This window comes from Malus sylvestris, chromosome 16 (assembly GCF_916048215.2).
Source record: "Malus sylvestris chromosome 16, drMalSylv7.2, whole genome shotgun sequence".
In the NCBI taxonomy this organism is placed as follows: Eukaryota; Viridiplantae; Streptophyta; class Magnoliopsida; order Rosales; family Rosaceae; genus Malus; species Malus sylvestris.
In genome coordinates, this window is record NC_062275.1 from 10,393,583 (window position 1) to 10,418,928 (window position 25,346).

Here is a 25,346-nt window from a genome sequence, read left to right on the forward strand (position 1 = left end):
TAGAGAAGTTTGTGCATTTTATGTATCTCAAACCACATGTAATTGTGCCTTGTAAATACCTCAAAATTCGTTTAACTAAATGAAAATGCATCTCAGTGGGATTAGTCATGTATTGGCACACCACATTAACTGAATAAGCTATGTCAGGTCTAGTAAAGGTTAAGTATTGCAGTGCTTTTACTATGCTTCTGTATTGAGTAGGATCAGTCATTGGCACTCATTCTGTGATAAGTAGTTGTGTATGTAGTTTAGAAGGTGTGGATTAGGTCTGCAATTCTCCATACCAGCTTTATGCATCAAATCCCTTGCATACTTAAACTGTTTGAAAAACAAAGATCCATCTTCCTCATACTGAATTTGCAAACCTAAGAAGTAAGTGATTCTGCCCATATCTTTTAAATCAAATGCCTCTGCAAGATCTTGAACCACTTGCTAAATTTGTGCCTCACTTGAACCAGTTAGGATTATATCATCCACATATAACAGAAGTATAACCACATCTTTGTTATCAAATCTCACAAACAAACTTGTATCAGAGAGAGAGGTTTTGAAACCCAGAGATGGCAAATAACTTGTGAATTTAGAGTTCCAAGCTCTTGGAGTTTGTTTGAGACCATATAAAGACTTGACTAATTTGCAAACATAGTTTGGATACGTTGAATCAACAAACCCTTGAGGTTGTTTCATATAGACCTCTTCTTCCAAATCACCATATAGAAAAGCGTTTTTAACATCCAATTGTCTTAGTGACCATCCAAATTGAGCGAATTAGTCTGACAATTGTATGCTAAACCACGGGACTAAAGGTCTCTGAGTAATCCGTAAATCCTTGTGCTACCAACCGAGCTTTATATCTTGAAACAGTCCCATCAGGATTCTACTTAACCTTGAACACCTATTTGCTACCACTAACATCTCTGTCATTTAGTGGTGGCACTAGATTCCAAGTGCCTTGTGCTGTCAAAGCATCGAACTCCTCTTGCATGGCCAATTTCCAATGTTGATGAGCAGATGCTTGCTTAAAAATTTTAGGTTCCTCAAAATCTATTATATTAGCTAGGAATGAAAAACCTCCAGAGAAATCATTGTCAATATTCAGAGACTGTAATTCAGGCAAATCAGCATAATATGCAGCATAATTCTTCCTAGAAATTGCTCCAATTTGAAGCCTAGTTTGTATACCAGCGTTTGTAGGTAATAAATGTACACCTTATATCCTCCTGAGTATCCTAAGAAAACACACATCACAGACCGTGGTTGAAGTTTATTTGCAGTATAGGGTCTAATCCATGGATAAACTGCACTGCCAAAGATTTTTAAACTCTGTAATTCTGGAAGTTTCTTGTATAATAGGTAAAATGGAGGTACCATATTCAAAGTCTTGCATGACATCCAATTTATGAGAAACATTGAGTGAGCACATGCAAAATACCAAAACTCATATGGTAATCCAGCTTATGTAAGCAAAGTAATTCCAATCTCTACAATATGTTTATGTTTCCTCTCAGCAATCCCATTTTGCTGAGGTGGACAAGACACCATGTGCATTATACCTTTTTGAGCAAGAAAATTCTTGAACCGTGTACTTACATATTCTCCTCCTCTATCAGTTTGCAAACCTTTAACAGAGATCCCAAACTGATTTAGTACAAATGCATAAAATTTGATAAAAATAGAGAACACATCTGACTTATTCACCAAAGGAAATATCCAAACATATCTTGTATGTTCATCAACAAACAGTACATAATGCCTGTAACCATCTAGAGACTTTACAGGTGAAGGACCCCACACGTCACTATGTATCTTTTCAAATGGTAAGGTACATTTATCAGTTCTAGATGGAAATGGTAATTTGGACATCTTTCCTTGAGTACAAGACACGTATATACTTTGACTATGATCTATACTAACTGGAACCTAAGACTGTTTCAGCATAGAAAACAATATGTCATTGGCAGGATGACCTAGCCTCTGGTGCCAAAGTTGAGATTTCACTACTTAACCTACTAAAGCTGCTGGAAATGAAACTGCAGATTGTAAACCCTTGCTCTTTTGAAAAATTGGAATCCGGAACAATTCTCTTGGCCTACTCTTTCCTTGATACAGTATCTTCTTTGTCCGTTTGTCCTGCATAAAGAAATTAGTTTCATCACAAATAAACCAAGATTTATTATCAGCACATAGTTGTTTGACAGATAATAAACTTCAAGCAATCTGAGGAAAATGTAAAACATGTTTGAGGACAAGAGAATGATTATCAATCTCTATAGTAGTATGACCAACATTCTGAATTGATAAAGCAGTAACATTTCCAATTGTAATCTTTTCAAATCCCTCAAATGGCATGACTTGTGACAATCCAGTCATATCTGTTGTCATATGATGAGATGCTCTAGAATCAACAATCCAAGAGTCTGCAAGTCCGTATTGAGTTGTCTGTTGTGCACTCATAGCATTGAAAGATGGTGGTGGAGGATGACCCTGAAATGAATAGTTTCCTCTATGAAAACACTCAAGAGCTGAATGACCCCTTTTACCACAAAATTGACATTCAATTTGAAATCCAGTTGCATAAACATTGTTATTATTCCTGTGATAGTAGTTTGCAGTGATATGCCCTCTTTTATTACAAATTTGACATTCAATGACCACATTAGTTCTTGTGTCTGTGTTCCCAGACCAGCTAGGGTTGCCATTCTGTCTGAAATTCTTTCCCTTGAACCCACCATTATTTCTGTAATTGTTCTGTCCTTTTGAACCCTGAAAGTTTTTAGAACCATTCTAACCTCCATTGATGTTAGACTGCTGAGAGTTAGATCCAGAAGGTGGAAAACCTCCCATATTACCAGCAAAACCATAACCAAACTGTGGTGGATAAAACGGAACATGTTGAGGCAAAGGATAAAACGGAGGTGGGACAAGATATTCTAGTTGCTATGGAGCTAAGTATGGAACTTGAGTAATAACACCTGCTGTAGTTGCTGGAATATGACTATGATTCTGAGGATTTGAAGTAGAACCAGTATAATAGACCCAAAAGTCCCAGAATTAGAACTAGAACCAGAACCATTCATATAAAAGGCAGAATATTTTTGAGACAAGATAGTAGTGTCCCCTTCAATCTCTTTTTTATCACCAAGCAATTGAGCACAAAATTCTTTTAGTGTAATGGAAGATTCCCTAGCCAAGATGACTGTTCAAATAATAGTGTACTCTTTAGGTAAACCAACTAATCCAGCAATAATAACATCATTATCTGAAATGAATTCCCCTACTTCATTAAGCTGATCTCTAATATTCTTTAACCTCAATAGGAACTTATCAATCGTATATGTCCCTTTTTGGACTATATGCAACTCAGTTTTTAGGTGATTCACCCTTAACTTAGACACCGAAGAAAATCTATCTACCAGATTGGTCCAAGCATCAGCAGCAGTCTTACAACCAAAAACATATTACATGGCTTCATTAGATAAGCTAGCCAAAAGAAGACTAAGTAAAGCCATATCTGTAGATTCCCAATCTATAAATCCCCGTGTAATCTCCTTAATATGCCTAAATCTGCATGAATGACAAATTTAGGTGGACATACATATGTGCCATTGAAATGACCAAAGAGCTTGTAACCTTTAAGCAGTGACACTAATTGAAAAGACCATTTTGCAAAATTGTCATCTTTCAACTTAATGGTAAGCATACCAAGAAGACTATCCACTTTTGGTGGAGCCATGATTAACTACATAACGACTAAGTCACAATGCTTTCTATACAAAATAATTTTGCCTTTCACCAAGAGATTGACACTCTTTGATTTCTTCTGTTTACCAAGAGATTGACACTCTTCAAATTTTATCAACAAGAAAGAAGGACATATACTTTCTGTTTGAACAAGAAAGACTGGTACTTTCTTGAATTAACCCAACACCTAAGAAAGATTGATACTTTCTTGAAATCACACAAACTCTATCAAGAAAGACTGATACTTTCTGGAACACACAAGATTCAACAAAATTATTGAACACTTCAACAAAATTATTGAACACAATTACAGTCTAGAACATAGAACTCATCCATCAGAAGAAAAATTCCCAAACTTCACCACAAATACAATCATCATCAAACACATCATATTTCTTCAACAAATCAATTACTCATAGATCAATCACATAAATCGCAACAGAACTTTATCTCAAGAACCAATTAGATATCACCTAAGAATAGCAGATTCACCAAGAACGCAGCGCAAAACCCAGATCGAAAACAAATCTTCGAGAAACCTTCTGAGTCAACGATAACCCAAATCTTTCAATGATTGCAACGGAAGAACCTTCAGAACCGACTACAGCAGCAAGCCAAACACCGGCGATGATACCATATTAATCTCTAAGGAAACAGAATACTAGCAACAATGGAAAAACTATGGAACTAAGAGATGATATCGAATTAAGGAAGAAAGAGAGAGAGAAAGAGAAAGGCTTATTGTATTTCTTTATCAACAATATACTTCCTCTTAGAGCACTACATTTTAGGTTCTATAGTATTTTCATCTTCTATACTATTACAAAATACCCTTCAACTACCACTTCTTATCACAACAATACTAACTAACTCATTAGATCTAAGCTTGACAAGTGTCAGCTATTATAGAAATGTTATGCTTTGCTTCAAAAGGGTTGCCATTGTTTCATTTGAAAGGTATCCATCACCTGCTTGTAAGGAAAAATATAGGTGTTATTCCTAACTAGAAAGCTTTAAAGGATATAAATGTTTCAGATGACACTTGACCGCAGTGGCAAAAAGCAATCATGCATATGCACCTTGGTGCGGGTTCCATCTCTACGCATTCCCTCCTCCCGAACACTAACAATTGAACCTAGCAACACTATTGTTTGTCACGAAAAAAAAAAGGATAGAACCGTCATGCTTTGCTTCAAAAGGTTGCCTTTTTTTCATTGAAAAGGTATCCATCACCTGGTTTTAGGTGCTTCAAAACACATATTCTGCAATTTTATTTCTTATTAAACTGAACAATGTTTACGGTTTAGCATTGTCCAGGAAGTTAAGATTACACAAGCAAAACAAAGTTTCGGCTGTAGACAAGACTAGAAATTATTGCCTGCACATTGTTGCGGGATTAAAAAATGTAAAAAGCATTATGTTTGAAAGATATAAAAAATTGTCATAAAAGATTAATACAATTCATTGCTATATTTAATTGATACTCCACATAAAATTGTAGAAGTTTTGGCTATCTATGTACATAGAATATTAGATCAACACATTCCACTTGGCTAGTTTTTGTCATTTTCGATCAACAGCAGTACTTACATACAAAAGGTTATGGAACTTTGGGCTATTTACATGCAAAAAACGTTAAGAAATATTGTGTCATCTACATTGATAAAATATGACAAAAATTGTTCAATGGAACACCAAAAGTTCCCTCCAGTACTCTTGATTGTCAAAAAAGTAGTTTAAACCAATATAAGACCAAAAACTCTTCCAAATTCCATGTGTATTCAGTTTCTCTAAATCAACCAACTTCTCCGTTCCAAACCATCCAACAAATATTTGACAGCAATACAACCAACCACCAACAAACATTTTAAACTCATCGAAAGATCAAAACCCTTTCAAATTTGCATGCGTATTAGTGATTTTCAACTAAATTATTTGGAGATGGAGACACACAAAGCTAGCATAGGAACCAAAGAAGATCTGCAAAAGCAAGTTAAGAGATCATCGTATTACAAAAACAAATTACATAATAAAATTAAGAGAGCATCATATTACAAAAGCATAATAATGTTCATTTCCAAATGTATTACAAAAACCTATGGTTTCATTCCACTTCACATAATTCACAGTGTTTTTTTTTTCAACCCACAAAATTTACGGATTAGGTCAGAGAATTTGATCTGATTATTAATATTCAGACGGAAAAGATAAGACTCAAATGAAATGGGCATTTGAAGTCACTTTCTTATTTCTTATAACCACATCAATATAATATTTATACAAACATAGCAAAAAAGATTAGCAAGTGCAAGCACATATCTTGTGATAGTATACAAAAATGACTAAACCCGAAATTCCTAACACATACACTAATCTTATACAAAGAAATTAGAATATCAAAATCCTAACAAAACATGAGGCACAATGATCACAAAAAAAATGTCGTACCCAGTGCACAAGGCTCCCGCTTTACGCAGGGTCTGGAAGAGGTGAATGTCGGCTAGCCTTACCCCCATTTATGGAGAGGCTACTCCCAAGTCTCGAACCCGAGACCTACCGCTCATGGGCGAAGGCACAATGATCACAATTAGACAAAATATTTCAAATAAGAGCCAAACCAAAAATGCACATAAAAGTAAGTTATCAACTCAAATAAAACTCAATCTGATGCTCATTTCTAATTATGAAACTCCAATCTTCTCATCCCAGTCGAAAAGAACTTCAAATGCAGACTCCTCTGCAGTTTAGAGGGTGATTGTTGTAACCCAATTTTCCAATTATGTTGCCCTTCCAACTTTTTCTTGCAACCAAGTTTCTAAAAAAACAGATTGAATTCAAAAGGTAATTGGACCAAGGCATAAAAGACATAAGAAAAAGTATAGAAAGTATGAACCACATATATCACATATTATACTACTTTGTATTCCAAATACACATAAGAATATATCCATTCTAGTGAATGGCCTAATTCCAATTAATCTCACCTTTACTTTCTCTCAAACCCGTCAACTTATCTTTGACTTTGTTTTTCAACGACATCATATTTAAGAGTTAGCTTCCATCAAACCTTCACCTAGTCCCACCCTTACTTTCCTCTCTAACCCTTCATTATCCCACTTTTACCCCCTCAACTTACCGTGGACTTTGTTTCTGGCTTAGTTTCATTTAAAAGCTTATTCCTCAACAAAAGCATCATTAGTTTCAGTCTTAAATAATCAACACAAGAGAACTCAGAAAATCATTCTCCACTCTCTCGGTGACCAAACTTATGATAAGGAAGTGGAGAGAACGCATTGTTAAGAAGAAGAGTACCTCAAATGTTCAGAAACTAAGAAATTGAGAAGCTCAGTTACATGCAGAACGACAGTGTTTCGACCTGACATTTTAAACTCTTCATAACATCAATTTCCATCTTACATTAGAATAAACCTCCAACGTTAGAAATATGAGTACAAACGAATGCTTAGTAAAAGAATTAGCCAATTCTAATAGAATTGTTAATCAAACTATGAAAGCAACATATGTATTTTTCCAAATTCAAACACAGAACCAACAGAGAGAATCCAATTGAAAACCGAACAGCCCAAACAGACCATGAAGATTATACAATCAGAAGAAGAGATATTTGGGGAAGAAGAGTTCATTACCTAGTCCGAAGGCAGCCGAGCAGCAGCAGAAACTAAAAAAGCAAACAACTTTGGCCTCAAATTTTATCTGAAAAAAATAATAAAATTAACAGGTAAGAGTGATAATGTTATTAATATGTGGGTTGTGTGTTGGTTTGAGTCTTTGAAACACCAAGAGGTCCAAAAATCGAAACAAAGTGGAAAATAAATCTTAAAAATTTTTAGCCAAAAACATCCTGTCTAGATAAAATTTAACGAAAAATTCATAAATTACAAAAAGTAAATCATTGGAAAAACGAAACGTATATGACAACGAATAAGGCACTTGCAGGCCTCTTAAGCTTGTTCGGATCCTTCGCAACCTCCTTGCTCGCATCTCCACGTTTACTCTTCAACCTATGAAAATCAGAAACCAACACCGACACACAAATAAAGATGAGATATGTGGTTAATATCAAACAGAGCTTGGTGGTGATCTTTTCAAAAGTCAAGTTCGTAGTACAACTTTATATTTGTTTTCACTTACATTGATGATAAGTATAATCAAGACAGAGAAACTCATGAACCAGCCTGTCAAAATCATTGACGGAGAAATGATAAATAACGGATTCTCAAAGATATAGAAACATATCAAGAACTTGGACAATGAAGATACCCAAAAAAGGAATTTCTTGGACATGCAACCAACAGGTGTACAGAAAATTAAACAAAAATTCAAAATTGACGGTTCATATCGAGATCTTCAATCAAATCCCAAAAAGTTGTGAAAATTCATAACAAAATGGAAATAAAAAACATAATCTCACTTCGCATCAGTTTTTCTGTGAGCGGCAACTCTTGATTTCCCCATGTTCAACTAAACCTTCATAGAAAACTGCAAAAAAAAAACGATGAGCATCATTTATAAACGGCAACAAATTGATATTAACAAATAAAAAAGAAGTCGGAGAAAAAATAGAGAGAAAAAGAGGGAGCGATGAAGGAGAAAATCGCAGAGCAACGGAGAGCAAAAAACGAAGAGAAAAGGTAAAGTGAAAATGATGCGGTCAAAACAGAGAAAGTTGGAATAGAAGAAACTAACCGAGGGCATTTCCGCCCTTTCACTGTTGGTGAACAGTGCTCCTACTCACATGATGAACAGTGATTTTGGAACTGGGCTTTAGTATATATAGATATGTTAGTCGTTTGACATTACTGGTCAACACTCGATATATTTGGCGCTCAACCATATTTTTGAACAAAAAATGCATTTCAATCATTTTTGAAACAAACTCTAGAACAATTTGGGTCTTTTACGACTTGAAATATATGGTGTACAGTACTAGCATGCCTTAAATGATATTATTCACGACATTCATAAAGTTCATGTCGTAATACTTGCACTTAATCTAGCATTCACGGCATCACTTTTGTGCAAGTCGAATAAAAATATTTACAGCATAACCGTTGTGTATCATATTTGACAATTTACATGACGCACTTTCCTTCTCTTTTAAAGCATTACGTTATGTCGTAAATTGAATTTTTTATATATTTGGGTCCTTACTTTTTATGGCATGAATGGTACGTCATAAATAATAGTTTCTAGCTTCACGCCTAAACTTTCCCACTCTGCACCTAACAAAAAATACGCGGGAAATTATAGCACCAAAATGAAATATCAAACAAGTGAAATTCTAGACCATTCCACTTCACCTTCCCCTTTCTTTCTCTCTGCCCTTCAGATTGCTCGTTTCTTTCACACTACCGTGACCCAATAGGATACCCAAATTTATTTACCCAAACAACTAACCCTCTCTCCATCGCTTTGCCGCGGTCCATGGCCTCATCTCCACGTCGCTTGTTGTCCACCACCGAAAATTCAAGAACCCGAGAGATCCATTCCACCAAAACTCAAATCGACACTAAATCTTCCTCTCTCAAATACACGAGACCGCTGTTTTTTCTCCCAGTGTTCTAAGGTTGAAGTTTTTTTTTTTCAAATTTTTATTTTATTTTTATATAAATTTGGTTTTGAATTTACAAAAGAGGTCGCACTTGGTGCGATGGCAAGTGCCTTCGCCCATGAGCGGTAGGTCTCGGGTTCGAGACTTGGGAGCAGCCTCCTCATAAATGGGGGTAAGGCTAGCCGACATTCACCTCTCCCAGACCCTGCGTAAAGCGGGAGCCTTGTGCACTGGGTACGACCTTTTGGTTTTGAATTTACAAGTACTTTTCTCAAGTAGCCCCTCCACCTGCACATTCGCACTCCGCAGCCTCCAATTTGGGTTTGATTTTGCTAAATCTATATGTATTTGTGCATGGCTTTATTATTCTGTGATTAGGGATTCTTTAACTTGATTATTATTAAATATGGAGGATTTTTTTAATCAGTTTTCTATTTGCTTTTTATTTTTCAGTATTTTTCTTTTTGCTGTGAATTTGTAGGATGAAATTATTTTTCTGGGATGCTTCTGTTTTTCTTGCTATTTAAAGGTAAAATCTTTTTGGCTTGTTGCTTATACAAGTTAATAAGAAAGGAAGGTTTAGTAATTTTAGGCTTCGTAAATGCTTTGAAATTGAACCATACATAATTGTTTAAGCTACCACCTTATACTCTGCAGTCAATTGCAAGAGCTATCATTTATGTTTTATGGAGAAGCAATTTTATTGTGTGAGGTTTTCTTTGAATCCAGAGCAGTGAGTGCTCTGTACTTGAGTAGTTTTAAAAATTAAAAATATAAGCTACTGTTTATTGGATATTAGGATATTAATGCTCTCAATTGTAATGTTTATCTTTTAGTTGCTCTGCATTGTAATCCTACACGTCCTGGAGGCTTATCTCCTCATGTTGCTTTTGTATACCAATACTTGTATCACTCATATGAAAATCAATGAATTGATCGGTTTTTACTAATGATGGAACTTGTGCTTATTGGTTATATTTGGTTTTTGGGATCACTATCTAATTCATGGTTTGTAATACAATTCAATATTTTTTGTCTTTTTTGTGTTTTTGGGCTTTAACATTTGGATCTTTCTGAATGTTTGGTTAATTCATTTTTTTATATTAATTTTCAATTACAAGTTGGTACTTGATTGCTTGACTTCTAACCCTTTTTGTAGATTTTCTGGTTTAAAGTTTCAATGTATATTTCATGTATGTTTGTACAAGAGTGAGTCTGGGTATATATGAGAAGAGAGAGGGAAAAGAGATGGGAATGATGGTTGCAGCAAGCAGCCGACAAGAAAGAAGAAGGCATGTTGCCTACCTAAGACATTACCCCAATCAGTATTCTCCCTTAAATCAAGGGAAATGTGATTTACATACCCTTACCCTAAAGATTACAATAAGCCTTACCCTAGAGATTTAGGGGTCTCCTTGGTAGTAGACTCCATATGCAAAAAAATTTCTAACCAACAAATTGAACGAATTTTGTTGCCCGAATTTTGACTTGGGCAGTTCAATTCAGCATTAAATTGAACAAAAAAATTTTGGAGGAAATTGAACAAAAAAGGGGAGAGATGAGGATGGAAGACGAACCTGCTTGAGAAGGCGGATGATTTGGAGGTGGAAGGTGGTTTCGTTAACGACCTCACTGAAGCACGTGACTTGCACGCCACCAGCATCGCCGTCGTCGTCGTTGATGTAGCTCGGACCAGTCGATTCTTTGTGTTCTGAAATTTGAGCGGAGCTAAACGCACCGTTGGGAGCGTCGAGGTCTAAACCACTACGCGCCATTGCTCACGGAAACGAGCAGAGTGAGACTGAGAAAGTCACAAGGCGGTTATAGACGGGCAAAGTGGGTTTTTCGCTTTTTACATTTAAGGGTAAAAGTGTGTCATCATCATATTTTATAGGGAACTTTAACGAAAAGCACCCGGTACTGTTCACTTTAACGAAAAACCACATTTTTACACTAAAAAGTCAATCCTGGTACTATTCACTTTACCCTTTATTTTGTCCTTATCATTAAAACTCAAAGTTTTCAAACCCTTTTCATTAGTTTTCCTTATTTTATATATAGGGTGATAATCAATTAAAAGTTATGATATTAACAATAGGTTAATCAAATTTATTAGAATTATAAATAAGTCAATGATTTTAAGATATATTAAAACACCTCAAATAAATTAAAATTACAAATGATGTCATTACCATTTAAAACACTAAACATTTCCATCTCCTTCATTGTAAATCGCACGTCCCACCACCTTCAATCTCCCCTGCCTCCCACCACCTTCAACCTTCATTTTTCAAACACTGCAACGCAATGTCTGTTTTCTATTCTGTGATTGTGCATTCGGATTCAAATAGGTTTGTGGATTTAGTTTGTGATTGTGCATTCGGATTCAAATAGGTTTGTGGATTTAGTTTGTGATTGTGCATTCGGATTCAAATAGGTTTGTGGATTCAGACACTTCGTTGCAGTGTCTGTTTCCTATTCTATGATTGTGCATTCAGATTCAAATAGATTTGTGGATTCAGACATTGCAACGCAATGTCTGTTTCTGGTTCTATGGATTCAGACACTTCGTTGCAGTGTCGATTTCCTGTTATGTGATTTCAAATAGGTTTGTGGATTTAGACATTGCAACGCAGTGTTTGTTTCTTGTTATGTGAATTCAGACACTTCGTTGCAGTGTCTATGTCATGTTGTGCTTTTACGTTAATGTGCTTTTACGGCGTCGGAGTCTCAATCTTCGCCACCAAGTTTCCCGGCGTATTTGCTACCATGTGCCTCACTCCCTTTGACGCCCAGAACGCCTGATCCATCAACAACTCCAACGTCCTTGTTGTCTCAAGCATGTCCACGACACCCGACTCTGTCATCGAGATCCTCGACACTTGGCTTAACACCCCCTTTAAATCCCCATGCTTCGCCTCTGATTCCAAACCCTAACCGCCTAAAATAGAGCCTTTCCTCGACAATTCAATCTAAGAAATTTGAAACTCGACCTCCAATTCAATTTTTGCAATTTTTCCAAAAAAAAAGAAGAAGAAAACTTAAAAGAGAGAGAGAGGGGGGGGCCTGTGGGCAAAGTAGACGTCGCGGCAGAAGAAGACGTGGGGAGAACAGTCGATGAGGTGGTGGATGCGGTCGACGAGCAACTGATCGATTCTCTAGCAGCCAAACTGGTCGATGAGCTTGTCGTAGTCGATTTTCCCGCCACCTTTGGCCGACACCATCCATGGATTCATTACCTGCTCCTCCTCTTCCTACTGTTCTGGTTCTGCCTCTCCCTCTCTTTTCTCCATCATCACTCTCTCTCTTTTTCTCCATCGTTCGCTCGTTGTGTGTAAAAATCGACGGCATCTTCTTCTTCCTTTCTTTTTCTTCGGAGGGTATTTTGGTGTTTTCATGGATTTTATAATGACTTAAAGCTTATGTGGCATTCATCATTGACCTATGCCTAATTAATAAAAATATATCATTGATTAAGTCTAAAATAAAAGAGGTATTCATCAATTTCCCCCCTGAACTTGTAACTATTGGCCAATTTCCCCCCTCAACTTTAATTTTGGCCAATTTCCCCCCTCAACTCTCATAATTAGTCAATTTCCCCTCTCAACTTTAATTTGGCCAATTTCCCCCCTCAACTCTCATAATTAGTCAATTTGCACCCTATTGTTAATTTTTTTAATTTGATCATAAGTAAACAAGTGTGTGTAAGAAACTAAATAAGATGTATGTTAATCATTTTCCTATGTCTTTATCCTATTACAAATAGATTAAAATTTAAAATTTTACAATTTATCATAGATAGTATTATTAGTCATAATAAATCAGTATAGAGTAATTTTATTTGATTTTTTACTATACAAAATTGATAACGAAAAGGATTGATGTGTACATATTTGTATGTGAATACAATTTTCTTTATAAAAGTGAAAGCTAAGTTCAAGTAAATTGTGGAGAATCGAGTTTTAGTGCAAAAATGGCTAGTCAATTCATAATTTTCGACTCCTTATTAAGAATAACACATTTTATTGAAATAGGTCTGATCCATGAGTTTAGGATTATTATTTCTTCTTCTACATGCTTTAAACCCGATTCATAACTTTTTCTTATGATCAACCCATATCACATACTAATTGTATTATGTTTTTGTACATTTTACCCTATATTATGTAGGTGAGTTTATGTTAATTTTAGTACTTTGTTGGAAGTTATTAGAAAGATTGAAAGAAAAAAAAATAGATGGAAAATTAAAAAAAATAACAGTAGAGTGCAAATTGACTAATTATTAGAGTTGAGGGGGGAAATTGGCCAAATTAAAGTTGAGGGGGGAAATTGACTAATTATGAGAGTTGAGGGGGGAAATTGGCCAAAATTAAAGTTGAGGGGGGAAATTGGCCAATGATCACAAGTTCGGGGGGGGAATTGATGAATACCTCAAAATAAAAATATGTCACAGATATATGGCTTAAGTAAAGTTTTTATTGACCTTGGGCTAAATTACCTCTATATATATGCCAGGAAAAACTTGCAATGCAACTATGTCATTTGATTCTTTATTTTTATTTATCCAACACAAGTGAGAGATGAAAAGTAGCGTGTAAGAGAAAAATAAGGATGTGAAAATTAATTCCGTAAAGTTGTAAAGTAATAAATATGAAAAAATTAAAACACATTCATTTAGAACTAGATGATGACATTTCAAATTCTCTAATCTCTATTGAACAATAACAAGTCATAAAATCGAACATCCTAGATTCAAATTAACAAACACATGGATCTTAGACTTTCTCTTGGCCCAATCCATCCCCTCCCCTCATAGTAGACTATCGCCATCCCCTTACTTGTAGAATATCGTTGTTTAAAAATAAAAATTACTCACTTCCTCATTCCTCAAAGATCTGTATAATTTTTGTGACAAATATTTTCTTTTGCTTATTACCTCTTACTTGTTTAAACTCGAAATAAGGGGCAGAAAACGGAAGGATAGGAAGGAAAGCAATGCGACCATTTACTTTCAAAACACGAACACAATGCAACCATCATCACAAATAAGTCACAATAGTTGAAAAGATTGGAAAACTGAAGAAATTATGCGGCTCATCTTGCCGGGATAAACTCACAATTCACACTTTTTGCCTTTTTGGCCAAATCATAACACACACTTCGAGGGTTGAAAAATAATACAAAGAGCCAAGAAACTCTTAAGCTTCATCCACGATGCACTCAATTGCTTGCTTGCAAATTCCGGTCATTGTTGCCTCAGGGCCATAAACCTGCATTGAGAAACGACATCAGGCTGGCAGCCCGTAACTTATAATCTATTTGTGTTTTACATCACCCTTTTAATGTTCTTCAAGAGTAAGGCTTGTTAACAACTGATATCAAATGTCAAAACCAGAAAGTCCTCGCATACCTCAAGAGGAACTCCGAGTTCTTCCCCCAAAGCACGCATCTTTGCCAAACCAGTTTGATAATTTGGACCGCCCCTTCTCACAAATATATGCATTCTTGCCGCTTTTAGCTTGGATTCCTTTGATGTCGCAAAAGAGAAACAGTTTGAGCATACAAAACAAAATAAACCAACTAGGCCAATCTATCTATATGATATGAATGTCAAAATGTGGTGGTACCTTCTCCCTTAGGGCTCTAATAATTCCACTGAATGTAGCAGCTACGTCTGTGAAATTAGCTATACCACCTCCAATTATTAGAGCTCTTTTACGACCATCTGGATCAGCTGTTGCACACTGCAATATATGAGAATTTTATTGGCAGTTAGTGTATGCTACATGTAATGGTAGCCAGACGAAGCACATACAAGTGGAAGTGTGTGTGTGTGAGCAAGAGAGAAGAAAGAGGTTTTCGTAAGATAAGAAAAGCTTCTTACATCGACCACAACTCTTGCATATTGCAACACCTCTTCCTCATTTGGAGCTCCACTATACTCTGCATAATTTCCAAGTTCTGAAGCATAACCCAAATCTCCAACCTAATTCCCATAAATATGCCAGAATATTACAACAGGCCATGGTAGGAATTTAAAGGTTCCCAACGTTCAAAGAAACAGAGGGGAGAAATAGCAAACGGTGCACATTCAATCAGAAACGATGAATTAAAGCCAAAAATGGAGACCCAAAATTTTGAAAGGGCTGCTACAGGGACAGTATAGCTATATGGTTGCAATACATCAGGCAGTCCGGCTACTCACAGTATCAGCGTAAATAACACTTGCACCCCCTCCAGCTACCATGGTCCAGATGCGTCCTTTTGGGTTCAACACAGTGAATTTTAAGGATGCGCTTGTCTGCAATATATATTTTTAACTTTAGTTTGAACAACTCTTAAAAAGTGCTGATCCTTAAACTAAATTGAAATTTATCATAAATTTCTTTCCGCGCAAGGAACAGTTAGGTTTTTACCTTTTCATCCAGAGAATGAATAAATGTTTCTGTAGGACTTAAGACTCTGCCGAAAGGCAGTGGAAACTCCACACTGCCCCATCTGAATAGTATTACAAATATTGTCAGAAGGAAAAATCAAACCAAAAGTAGTTAACTAGAAACAGGTAGAACTAAAGTTTGGAAAATCTTCAAGATAAATATACTTATTGAAGTTCTTGAAGGCAGCAGTGTCATCCAGCTCCCCCCTCATATCTAATGGATAAGGTTCACCGTCAACCAAGGTAAATGGGTTCATTTCCAGGAAACTAAAATCCAAATCTGCAAAAGAAAATCAGGAATGCAAACTTCCTCAGCAACAAGAGCATGTACCTAACTAATCATTACATAGCTAATCACAGTTTTACACTGTTCTATACTTTAGGAATCCATATTGGACATTCGTACCCTGGAATACAGAAAATACGCCCTTTATGAAATCCCCAATTTTGTCTCTGACCTGTAACAGCAGAATACATTAAGCATGTGTCCCAAAACCAACAAAAAAGTTGAATACACAGAGCATAGTAGTAATAAAATGATGATAATCAAACGGATTCACAAGAAATATGGCCAAAAAAATTGGTTCCCTTTGCACTAACAGACTTCAATCTACAATTGCATCTTAATGTTATATTGCAAGATTCTCCAGTGGTTTGGTTTTGTATTCACACTCGAACAGTCCATGTCCATGTCGCGAGCCTAATGTATATGCTCATGTTTATTGTTATAACAACGCATTTGCTTGCGAGATCTGAAGTTCGAGCTTAACATGGAGATACGCCCAAAAGAACAGTATGATCTATGACACACACCTCCAATGGAAGAGTGGCAATCAATGGAGCACAAGCATCATTCGTCATAGGCTTCTCGGTCGGAAGAAATATAGTCTTAACCTATACAACATAAAAACCAAACACCACAGCAAATTACGACCTCAAAACCAAGCAGAAAACACCATCCTAATTCCAAACACTCAAAACAAACACAAATTTTCCTTACCTTGTCCCAGTTCTCTTCAATTTCGATCCCTCCACACTCCGAAAAGCTCACGGTTGATCCGAGCCTTTCAGACACAATCGAGAGGTAAAATTCTTGATCATGAGGCATGAATGGCTCCACTATAAACGTCGTAATCGGCGCCTTACATCCTCCCATCTCAACCTTTTTCAAAATTTACACAAAACCCATCAAACAAAAAAAATACAAAAATCCAAATTCAAAAAGTCGGGTTTCCAAAAGACGATTCAAATCATACGAAATCGGATTCTATTACCTCCTTACCGAGTCGCTGCTTGACGAACTCGGCGACCTGCGCCATGTCCAAGTTCAGGGCGACGAGGCCGCTCTTCCCGCGCTTTCCGAAAAGCATGTCGGGCTTCACCACCAGCCGCGTCGATGACAGCCATGGCAGCTCGTTCGCCAACTCGGTGAAGTCCGTCGACTCGGTCACCTGAGCTGAGTTGATCTGGAGGTCGATTCCAGCGAGTCGTTTCAGGTGCTGCTTGAGCAGCCTCTTGGAGTCGTATTCTCTGATCTTCTTCCGGGCCATTGGGTCGGATTTTCTCGGATCACGCTGGCGTCACCGGAGGCGAACAATCGGGTCGGGTCTGCTATGGTGCGGTGGAGTGGAGTGGCAAATGACGTTTTGTTGGGAACGGGAAGTGCGCAGCTGGCAGGTGCGGCTGATGAGTGTGTATAGCTGGATAAGATTGTAAAGTCACACGCGCGGAAATAGTCCTACCTATACACGCGCCCAGTGGATTGGTTAAGAATCAGATTGCTTGAAGTGTGCCTGCCACTTCTCGCTACTTGCGTTATTTAGACACGGTAGTTGGCGAAAAGTAGGAAGCTTGACTGACGAGTACTTTAAGGCTGATTATGTCACACTTTTGGAAGTTTCTTAATTTGTCCAACCATTTTCTAACAACTAATTTCATGATTTTCACCAAAATTGTAAAAGTTAAGAGGAATGTTATCGGCCTTTTAAAAATTTCATTCAACGCTCGTTATAAGTATATTTTTCTTTTTTAATATAAAAAATTTGAAGTATAAAATGAAATTTTTAAAGTATTAATAACAATTCTCAAGCCAAAATCTATTTCTAACTATTGATGCATGTGAATTTGATTATAAAATTTATATTGAAAGTCAAAAATTACAAGCTTAGATTGGTGGTTGAGTGCAGAATGCTCCTTTTTCATTAATGTAGTAGGTTAGTAGCACTCTATTCTCCTTTTCACAATTAGAAACTGTATTTGTCGCTATAGTGATATTCCTCTTTACTTGAAAGTGAAAGTCTTAAGTTTAATTTTCATCAAAGGCGAATTTGAATCACATTATTGCTAGCCCATTGTGAGGCTAAGCACGCCACATCCTCTTTAGTGTAAATGATATCGTTTGTTAAAAAAAAAGTATTTGTCAATAAGAAGATGTCTTATTGTTGAATCTCATAATCGAACAATTTTTTTTAAAATAATAATTAAAAAGTGAACTTGAGCATGAGTAAAAATTCAATACCATATTTGCTAAGATATTGGACTACTTGAATAGAATTAATTTTTTAACAGTCGTGCATTGTTGGAGGTAAAAAAAACAAAAAAAAAAAAAAAGCATGAACAGCATCACCTTATTTAATACGCGCTGAGTTATAGCTGATCAAAGCCAAGCCCAACCCGAAAATAAACGGGCCTGAAATCTTGAACAGGTGTGAAGCCCAAATTATTGGGCGTCAACAGTAAAAACTCATGTTTTCTTCCTCTCGGACGGTTTTCGTCGCCGAATCTCCATTGCAGTCTCAGTCTCTCGCATATCACGGTTAGCTCTTCAAACTCTCCGTGTTTCAACTTCTGGTAAGTTCTTCAGATCACGCTTTCGATTCGGTTCAATTGCTAGAATTTTTTGTTTCCACCGTCCCCCTCCCCATTTCTCAAACTTCAATTGCTATTTTGTTGGGTTAGTTCATTGATTCAATCCCACTTGAATTTTCTTTCTGTCGCTGGAATTTTAGGGTTTCTGTGATCTGGTGCATTTTTACATCTGCGTGTGTTTGCTTTGTTTTTTGTGTGGGTGATTGTTGGTCAGGGATTAAGAATAGTGTACTAAATTACTTTGATTTTGATCTGAATCATCAGGCTTTTCTTGAATATATATGTGTGTGTATTGTTTATACATACATACATATATATATATATATATATATATATATATCTTGAACCATTGAGTATTTAGCTGTAATTGGGATTTCGGATTGATCTTCGTCTTACTTATAGCATATTGATTGAAATGTATATTCTTTTTCCATTTAACATTTCAATGTTTTTTGTGCATTTGTGTCTAGGAAGGAAAGAAATGTGATGGGTTTGTGTTGTAATTAATTAATTTTATTGTGTAGGTATTCATAGCCGAGACATGGATAAGGAGACCCCCAATATAAAGAAGTGGATTGTTCTTTATCCGGTTTATATTAACTCGAAGAAAACTGTGGCTGAAGGGAGGCGAATCAGTGTCGCGAAAGCATGCGAGGGTCCTACTTGTGCTGAGATTGGTGATTGCTGCAGCTATTTTAAACTCCCATTTGCAATCGAGGTTTGTTTTGCTACATTTGCATCATCTGTGTCATAAGGTTTGTGCATGTTTAGTTGCAGTAATGGGTGTGATTTGTACTAATATATGCAGCATGTTTGATTGTTGTAGATAGATAAGGCTTATCCACGTGATTTCATGCAAATTGGGAGAGTGAGGGTCTTGCTCAAAAAGGAAGATGGAACTCCATATAATCCAGACATTACTTCCAGTAAGTATTGCTCTATTACTATTCCACTTACCCTTAATTTTATGACATTGTCAGAAGTCATTTAGTATTGGTTTACGGTGAAACATCAAAAGTAATGTATCAGTTAATGCAAGATTTCGGGATGGGACATTAAACAGCGGCCTTTAATTTTGTTGGACTAGCCCATTTATCGTAGGGAGATTCTCAATTATTGCTCTTTGTAATCCTTGGTATTGAGATAAAACTTACCGTGTTAGCAAAGGTATCCTGTCAAATTATTCTCTCTATATGGCTAAGCAAAAGCTATTGTGATATTTGGCAGTTTCTAGCTGTTTTTCTCTTTCTCGACAAAATTTTCTAGAGTCCCTCAACTTTACTCTCACCTTATATCATAGGCTCCTATTCTGTGACTCAAGCTGTGGGTTGGGTTGGGTAACTGGGAATGAATAAGACATAGGGTATAGAGATCCTTGTTTTGTAACAGTGGGGCATATGCACTCTTCGTCATTCTCATCTTTGAACCACGGATGTTTAACATTATCAATCTTTACGAAGATTGTTCAAGCCAGAATGTCTTGCCAAATGGACTTTGTTTTAGTAGTTTTTTCAGTGTGTTTGGAAGCAATTCCTTTGTCTGGTTGTCTCATTAATCCTATGAAGGGCGTCGCCACATTCTACAACTCAACTGTTTGCGTTATTTAGTTAAACATAAAATGATGATTTATCCTTGTTTTTCGTGTGCCTTTTGATTAATACATGTATGTATTAATTTTGGTTTTTATTTTGACTAAATTGCAGGGAAACAGCTGATGCTGAAAGTTGCGGAGATGGTTCCTCGGCATCCCGGTAGGACTAAGAAGCAGGAGTCCGCTGCATCCGCGTCAAGTGCTGGACCTGCCAAATCTGGGAAACATGGAAAGAAAAAGAGATAGCTCCGCTGCTGCAGTCTCACAAATCGTCATACTTTTTCTTTGGCATTGAACTCTACCAGAAACCTTACGCTCCTGTTGAATAGGGTCCTAGTTTTCATTCAGTCGAAACTCATTGTCAGCTTAGACATTTCTTGTTGTACACCTTATTTTAAGTTTGCAAATGCATACACAGCACAACATCGACCATCATGTTTGACGATGATTTATTTGGTTTGGTTCGAACATTTTCCTTTCGGAAAGTTGGAGATCATTTTTCGTGTCCGTTTGGATTCATGGAAACAAAAACCAAACGAAGTGACTCGACTGCCAAATCTGTTGCGAATGATGTCTCATTCTCCGTCCAGATAGAAACGGAGGTTTCTCTGTGCGGTATCCATGGTGAACCGGTTAGTAAAAGTCCGTAGTGCCGGATTCTTCAAGGTTCTGCTAAACGCCCCTTCGATTGGAGAAGAGTCTTTCATTTCATTGATATGCAAAGAACCCTAACTCTAGAGGCTCATAACTTTAGGATTTGGCACTCTTACATCCGATGTCTAAGTTCGAATCTTCTCCCCCTATTACTTTGCATCACTCTTACACTCGATGCCCGGGTTCGGTTCTTGTTCTCCAATATCGCTTGTATATAAATAAAAAAAAAGCATAAACTCTAAAATACCGTCACCACATAACGAGGTTAAAAATAGGGGAATTACACAAGGAACTCTAGTTTTTCAATCTGATTTCTTAAGAAACAACAAGGAACTCTAGTTTTTCAATCTGATTTCTTCATGTTCAAACAGTGATCTGCTGCTTCTCCAAACAACTCTCTGACCTCTTGCAATTCTCTCTCTGCCACCATCAAAAACCACACAGGCAAACAAATTAAACATCAAATTAAACTGTATTTTGTAGCGTAATATGCACGAATAAAACTCGCTATAAACTTTTAATCAAAAATAGAATTAATGAGATACTGAACAAACAATAAGCCGAATATAAACCATAATTCGGTACCAAATTACTGTATCTTCAATGTCTTCGTCTTATATTTTTCATTAAAATCTTGTAACCGGTTCTATATTAGCGTATATTTCTCTGGTATTATTGGTCAAATGTGACTGGTTAAGTTAACTGAACACACCGACTGACCTGCAGCTTCCAGTTGCTTCTCAAGTTGTTGGCCGACGGCGTCGTTCTCGGCCTGAAGCTGAGCAATCCTCCTCAGCTGAGCTTCCTCGCCTCCCTCCGACAACGGCAGCGCCGCCACCAATGCATCAAACTGCACAAGTGTAATCCCGGAATTAAAATTAATTGAAAAAAAAAAACAAATTAGATGCCACGTCAACGAACTCAAAAGCCACCTGCTTTGCTGCCTTCACTAGATCAGCACTCATCAGCTTGGGTTGCTTCGCGAACTCCGTATCACTTTCCGGAGTCGGATTCGGGTTTGGAGTCGGATTCGGGTTGGGATTGGGATTCGGATTGGGGGTCGGTGCGGATCCGGCTTCCGGGTAATTCGGGGAGATTCGGACCGGAGGCGCATCCCGTTGTAGCGTTCCGATGGTGGTGAAAGCAATTGTCGCGATCGTATTCACCTTTTCTTGCAACTGGCTGATTGCGTCCATCACTCTAGTGTTTGTCCCCAAAACGTAGGAAGCAGCAGCACTTGAAGGAGAATATCCACTAGCACGACGTCGTACTGGGTTCGTTCCCCTTTTGTCCAATTTCGATAGGCATTGGTAGGCTTCCTACATGCATTACATTGGTACAACTAATTATCTTTAATCACTTTAAAAAGTATGGTTTGAAAGTGATTTTAAAATAACTGAAAATATATTTGGTGTTTCTTCTAAAGAACGTTTAAAGTACTTTCGGAATTTAAAATCAATCTCACCAAATTCGCTTTTATTTATTTTAAAAATATTTTCAAACGAACCTTTAATTACACATCTATCCTACTAAATGTGACTACGTGTATTACATTTAATAAAAAAAAATTAGTGTGCCCGCAATACATTCAATTCAATCAATAAATGATGAAATAAAATTGTTCAATGATGTGTCTTTCACACATGTACATAATATAATATTAAAATATGATACAAATATGTAGTAAGCCTAATTGTTTAATTTCGCCATTCTTTTAATGAAATTAGCTCTAGAGAGGCATGTGCAGAGAATAAGCAACTTTTGCAAATCAAAAAGATTTTCTTATATTCTTTGGTAATAAAAAAACTTAAAGTGAGTATGGTCATACAAGCAATTGCTGGCAAAAACATCTTATTTCGGTCATATGTGCTTATTCGTAAAGTACTTCCAAGTCCTGGATTTTGAAATTACAAAATCATAATTTGGCTAGAACTAAAATGCGCCAACAACATTTGGCCTTTGTAATTTTATTTCAAAAGAAAGACATACACTTACAACACCAGCGTAATTAATCACGTATTGTTACGTTAAAAAGTTGAATGACATTCTAAAAGATAAAATTTTTTAAATTATTTGTAAATAGAGGGATACTTAAACGAAACAACTTTTCTGCATATGGCAAGACACATTCAAGCGCTTTAACCCGCCAGCAGGTGGCAATCTATGAAGCTACTCATGCAAAATGACATTAATGCCCATATGCAACTATAGCATCACGGGCGAGCGCATCAACGACAAACCCAAAAACGAAACCGACTGAAGAACAAAGGAACAGTGAAGACTCTGAGAGAGAGAGAGAGAGACAGAGAGAGATGACGATGGGAACGACGACGCAGGCGTACGGCGAGTCGCGGTACTGGGACAACCGCTACGCCAACGAATCAGAATCGTTCGATTGGTACCAAAAGTACCAATCTTTGGCTCCGCTGATCAATCTCTACGTCCCTCGCCATCCCAACCAACACAACCGCATCCTTGTCGTCGGCTGCGGAAACTCAGGTACGTACTCTGCTTTCTCCCTGCAACCGCACTCACCCGATCAGATGATTCAGATCTCCCATTTGATTCACACTCAAAACTCAAAAGGAATTGGTTTCCAAAACGCAGCGTTCAGCGAGGGGATGGCCGATGATGGGTACGAGGATGTGGTTAGTATTGACATTTCATCTGTGGTCATCCAAACTATGCAGAGCAAGTACTCGAATCGTCCACACCTCAAATGTATGTTTTTTTTTTATATATTTTAAATTTGATATTTTTATGAGTTATTTATTTGTATTTTGGTTAATTAGCTCTTAATTTTGTTTATTAACAATTAATTAGATTTGCAAATGGATGTTCGAGATATGAGTGCTTTCGAAACTGCTTCCTTTGATGCTGTTGTTGACAAAGGTACTTCATTTTTATTCTCGTCGTAATTATTAAATTATATTCTCCCGCACAACTAATCTAAACTGCGGAATGCACTTCATATTGTGAATTTTTATTTTTCAGGAACTCTAGATTCTCTTTTGGTAAGCGCTGATAACCCTTGTGCTATGTTCTTGTGCTTGTTTTTATGTCGTTTCGATATTTATGTTTCTTTTGTTGTGCGATTTTTCATGCTTAGTGTGGAAATAATTCGCGGCAAAATGCTACCGAGATGCTTGAGGAAGTTTGGAGGTATAAACCTGTTTTAATAAGTAAATGCAGTTGTCCTAAACTTTTGGTTTTGTTTATTTTCTTGATTTTGTTCACCCACCATATATTGAAGCGGTTAATAACAACCTATAGGGTCCTCAAGGATAAAGGAGTCTACTTTCTGGTAATGTTGCTCTTTCTTTTATTCTCCGCCTACGATTTCAATATACCCTCCCTTCCCCCGCCCAGCCGCCCTCTTTTTTCGTATTCTTGTTTTGCATTCTGTGTTTCCATAACTTGTCTCAAACATGCTGCTGTAGGTAACATACGGTGCCCCATTGTATCGTTTGCGCTTGTTGAGAGAGTCATGCTCGTGGATGATAAAACTCCATGTGATAGGTTGGTTAACTCGTATTTTTCTTGGCATTTGATCTTTTTTGTTATATATATGTGTTGATTTCTGTCCGTGCCATCACCATGTATGCAGAGAAACTTTCCTGTGAAGATAAACCAGAACCTCCAATATGGGATCTGACAAATCCTGTTCCGCTGCATGGTGATGGAAGCTCAGCGGAGGAATTGCTAGGAAACAACCCTGATGTTCATTATATTTACATTTGTACGAAGGTTGGTAGAATCAAATTTCCTATCTTGGCAATTTAGTGCATTTTTATCAGATAGGAGTGAGGTGTGTAAGGCTAGCCGACATTCACCCATGAGCGGTAGGTCTCGGGTTCGAGACTTGGGAGCAGTCTCTCCATAAATAGGGGTAAGGCTAGCCGACATTCACCTCTCCCAGACCCTGCGTAAAGCGGGAGCCTTGTGCACTGGGTACGACATTTTTAGGAGTGAGGTGTGTAAGTTGACTACAATTTGATTACATTTATTTCCTTTCTTTTGGTCAGGATAATTCTTTAAAGCCAGGCGTTAAGCGTGAACCCTCGGTCGATTGAGGAAGATAAGTATCTTCAACCTCGTACGGTTCATCATTCCCTGTACCTGTATTGTTGCATGTGTTGAAACTTCAAACTGATAATTATACCTTCTACCATGTGCTAGTTTCATTTCTTACTTGAGATGACTTTTCGTACTTACTAGTCGGTTAACAAAAGAGAGGAAAAAGCCGGCTCAATAGTAAACGGAATGCCCAAAATTTAGCCGAGGTTTCCAGGACAGAGCTAGGACGGCCCTAGCTAATCTATAACTGCTACAACTTGCAGTCGTAGCTTGTGATAACAGCATTTTCAGGGGCTTGTATTTTTGCTTGTTCTTTTCTTCACTAGCAGTTGAATTTTCAGTTGCCAAATCTTCTTGTGGAATTGAGAGTGACTTGTGGTTTGTTTTTTGTTGTAGAGCACCTCCAG

General features: G+C 37.0%; 5 protein-coding genes, 1 long non-coding RNA gene and 1 pseudogene across 11 annotated transcripts; 2 read left to right on the plus strand and 5 right to left on the minus strand.

Annotated features, from left to right (window-relative positions):
- The window catches only part of LOC126608629 (uncharacterized), a 61,408-nt pseudogene extending 56,383 nt beyond the window's left edge, over positions 1–5,025 (minus strand).
- LOC126608638 (uncharacterized) lies at positions 1,584–11,114 on the minus strand. 4 transcript variants are annotated; one of them, XR_007617929.1, is made up of 5 exons: positions 10,891–11,111; positions 8,174–8,241; positions 7,894–7,937; positions 7,389–7,763; positions 7,036–7,132 (listed from the first exon to the last, which is right to left on the minus strand). XR_007617929.1 is itself a non-coding variant. In XM_050276598.1 (2 exons), exons 1-2 carry the CDS (start codon positions 11,086–11,088, stop codon positions 2,002–2,004), a joined length of 327 nt encoding a protein of 108 aa, XP_050132555.1. In that variant the 5' UTR covers positions 11,089–11,114; the 3' UTR covers positions 1,584–2,001. The 4 variants fall into 4 exon arrangements, 2 of the variants coding, with proteins under 2 accessions (XP_050132555.1, XP_050132556.1); XR_007617928.1 differs by lacking the exon at positions 7,036–7,132 and having other exon boundaries at positions 7,555–7,763; positions 10,891–11,112; XM_050276598.1 differs by lacking the exons at positions 7,036–7,132; positions 7,389–7,763; positions 7,894–7,937; positions 8,174–8,241 and adding an exon at positions 1,584–2,130 and having other exon boundaries at positions 10,891–11,114.
- Positions 5,272–6,996, minus strand: LOC126608642 (uncharacterized). Its single transcript, XR_007617931.1, has 2 exons — positions 6,726–6,996; positions 5,272–6,556 (listed from the first exon to the last, which is right to left on the minus strand). It is a non-coding gene; the product is annotated as an uncharacterized LOC126608642 (long non-coding RNA).
- A 3,180-nt stretch (positions 11,115–14,294) lies between the features above and the next one.
- LOC126608628 (ATP-citrate synthase alpha chain protein 2) lies at positions 14,295–17,422 on the minus strand. The gene is made up of 11 exons (XM_050276584.1): positions 17,024–17,422; positions 16,750–16,911; positions 16,563–16,643; positions 16,156–16,207; positions 15,915–16,029; positions 15,730–15,811; positions 15,519–15,614; positions 15,198–15,299; positions 14,941–15,057; positions 14,724–14,840; positions 14,295–14,583 (listed from the first exon to the last, which is right to left on the minus strand). Exons 1-11 carry the CDS (start codon positions 17,297–17,299, stop codon positions 14,512–14,514), a joined length of 1,272 nt encoding a protein of 423 aa, XP_050132541.1. The 5' UTR covers positions 17,300–17,422; the 3' UTR covers positions 14,295–14,511.
- A 1,022-nt stretch (positions 17,423–18,444) lies between these two features.
- LOC126608635 (signal recognition particle 19 kDa protein-like) lies at positions 18,445–20,660 on the plus strand. Of its 2 annotated transcripts, none has more exons than XM_050276592.1 (4): positions 18,445–18,599; positions 19,142–19,335; positions 19,444–19,543; positions 20,321–20,660. In XM_050276592.1, exons 2-4 carry the CDS (start codon positions 19,159–19,161, stop codon positions 20,452–20,454), a joined length of 411 nt encoding a protein of 136 aa, XP_050132549.1. In that variant the 5' UTR covers positions 18,445–18,599; positions 19,142–19,158; the 3' UTR covers positions 20,455–20,660. The 2 variants fall into 2 exon arrangements, with proteins under 2 accessions (XP_050132549.1, XP_050132551.1); XM_050276594.1 differs by having other exon boundaries at positions 18,482–18,597; positions 19,135–19,335.
- A 390-nt stretch (positions 20,661–21,050) lies between these two features.
- Positions 21,051–22,156, minus strand: LOC126608633 (mediator of RNA polymerase II transcription subunit 21-like). Its single transcript, XM_050276590.1, has 3 exons — positions 21,795–22,156; positions 21,583–21,712; positions 21,051–21,282 (listed from the first exon to the last, which is right to left on the minus strand). The coding sequence occupies exons 1-3, from the start codon at positions 22,056–22,058 to the stop codon at positions 21,206–21,208; spliced, it is 471 nt and encodes a 156-aa protein (XP_050132547.1). The 5' UTR covers positions 22,059–22,156; the 3' UTR covers positions 21,051–21,205.
- Positions 22,157–23,023: 867 nt separating this feature from the next.
- Positions 23,024–25,053, plus strand: LOC126608631 (uncharacterized). 2 transcript variants are annotated; one of them, XM_050276589.1, is made up of 9 exons: positions 23,024–23,361; positions 23,470–23,583; positions 23,686–23,754; positions 23,857–23,876; positions 23,972–24,024; positions 24,136–24,166; positions 24,303–24,381; positions 24,470–24,665; positions 24,829–25,053. In XM_050276589.1, the coding sequence occupies exons 1-8, from the start codon at positions 23,175–23,177 to the stop codon at positions 24,643–24,645; spliced, it is 729 nt and encodes a 242-aa protein (XP_050132546.1). In that variant the 5' UTR covers positions 23,024–23,174; the 3' UTR covers positions 24,646–24,665; positions 24,829–25,053. The 2 variants fall into 2 exon arrangements, with proteins under 2 accessions (XP_050132546.1, XP_050132545.1); XM_050276588.1 differs by having other exon boundaries at positions 23,037–23,361; positions 24,470–24,609; positions 24,888–25,053.
- Positions 25,054–25,346: the final 293 nt, after the last annotated feature.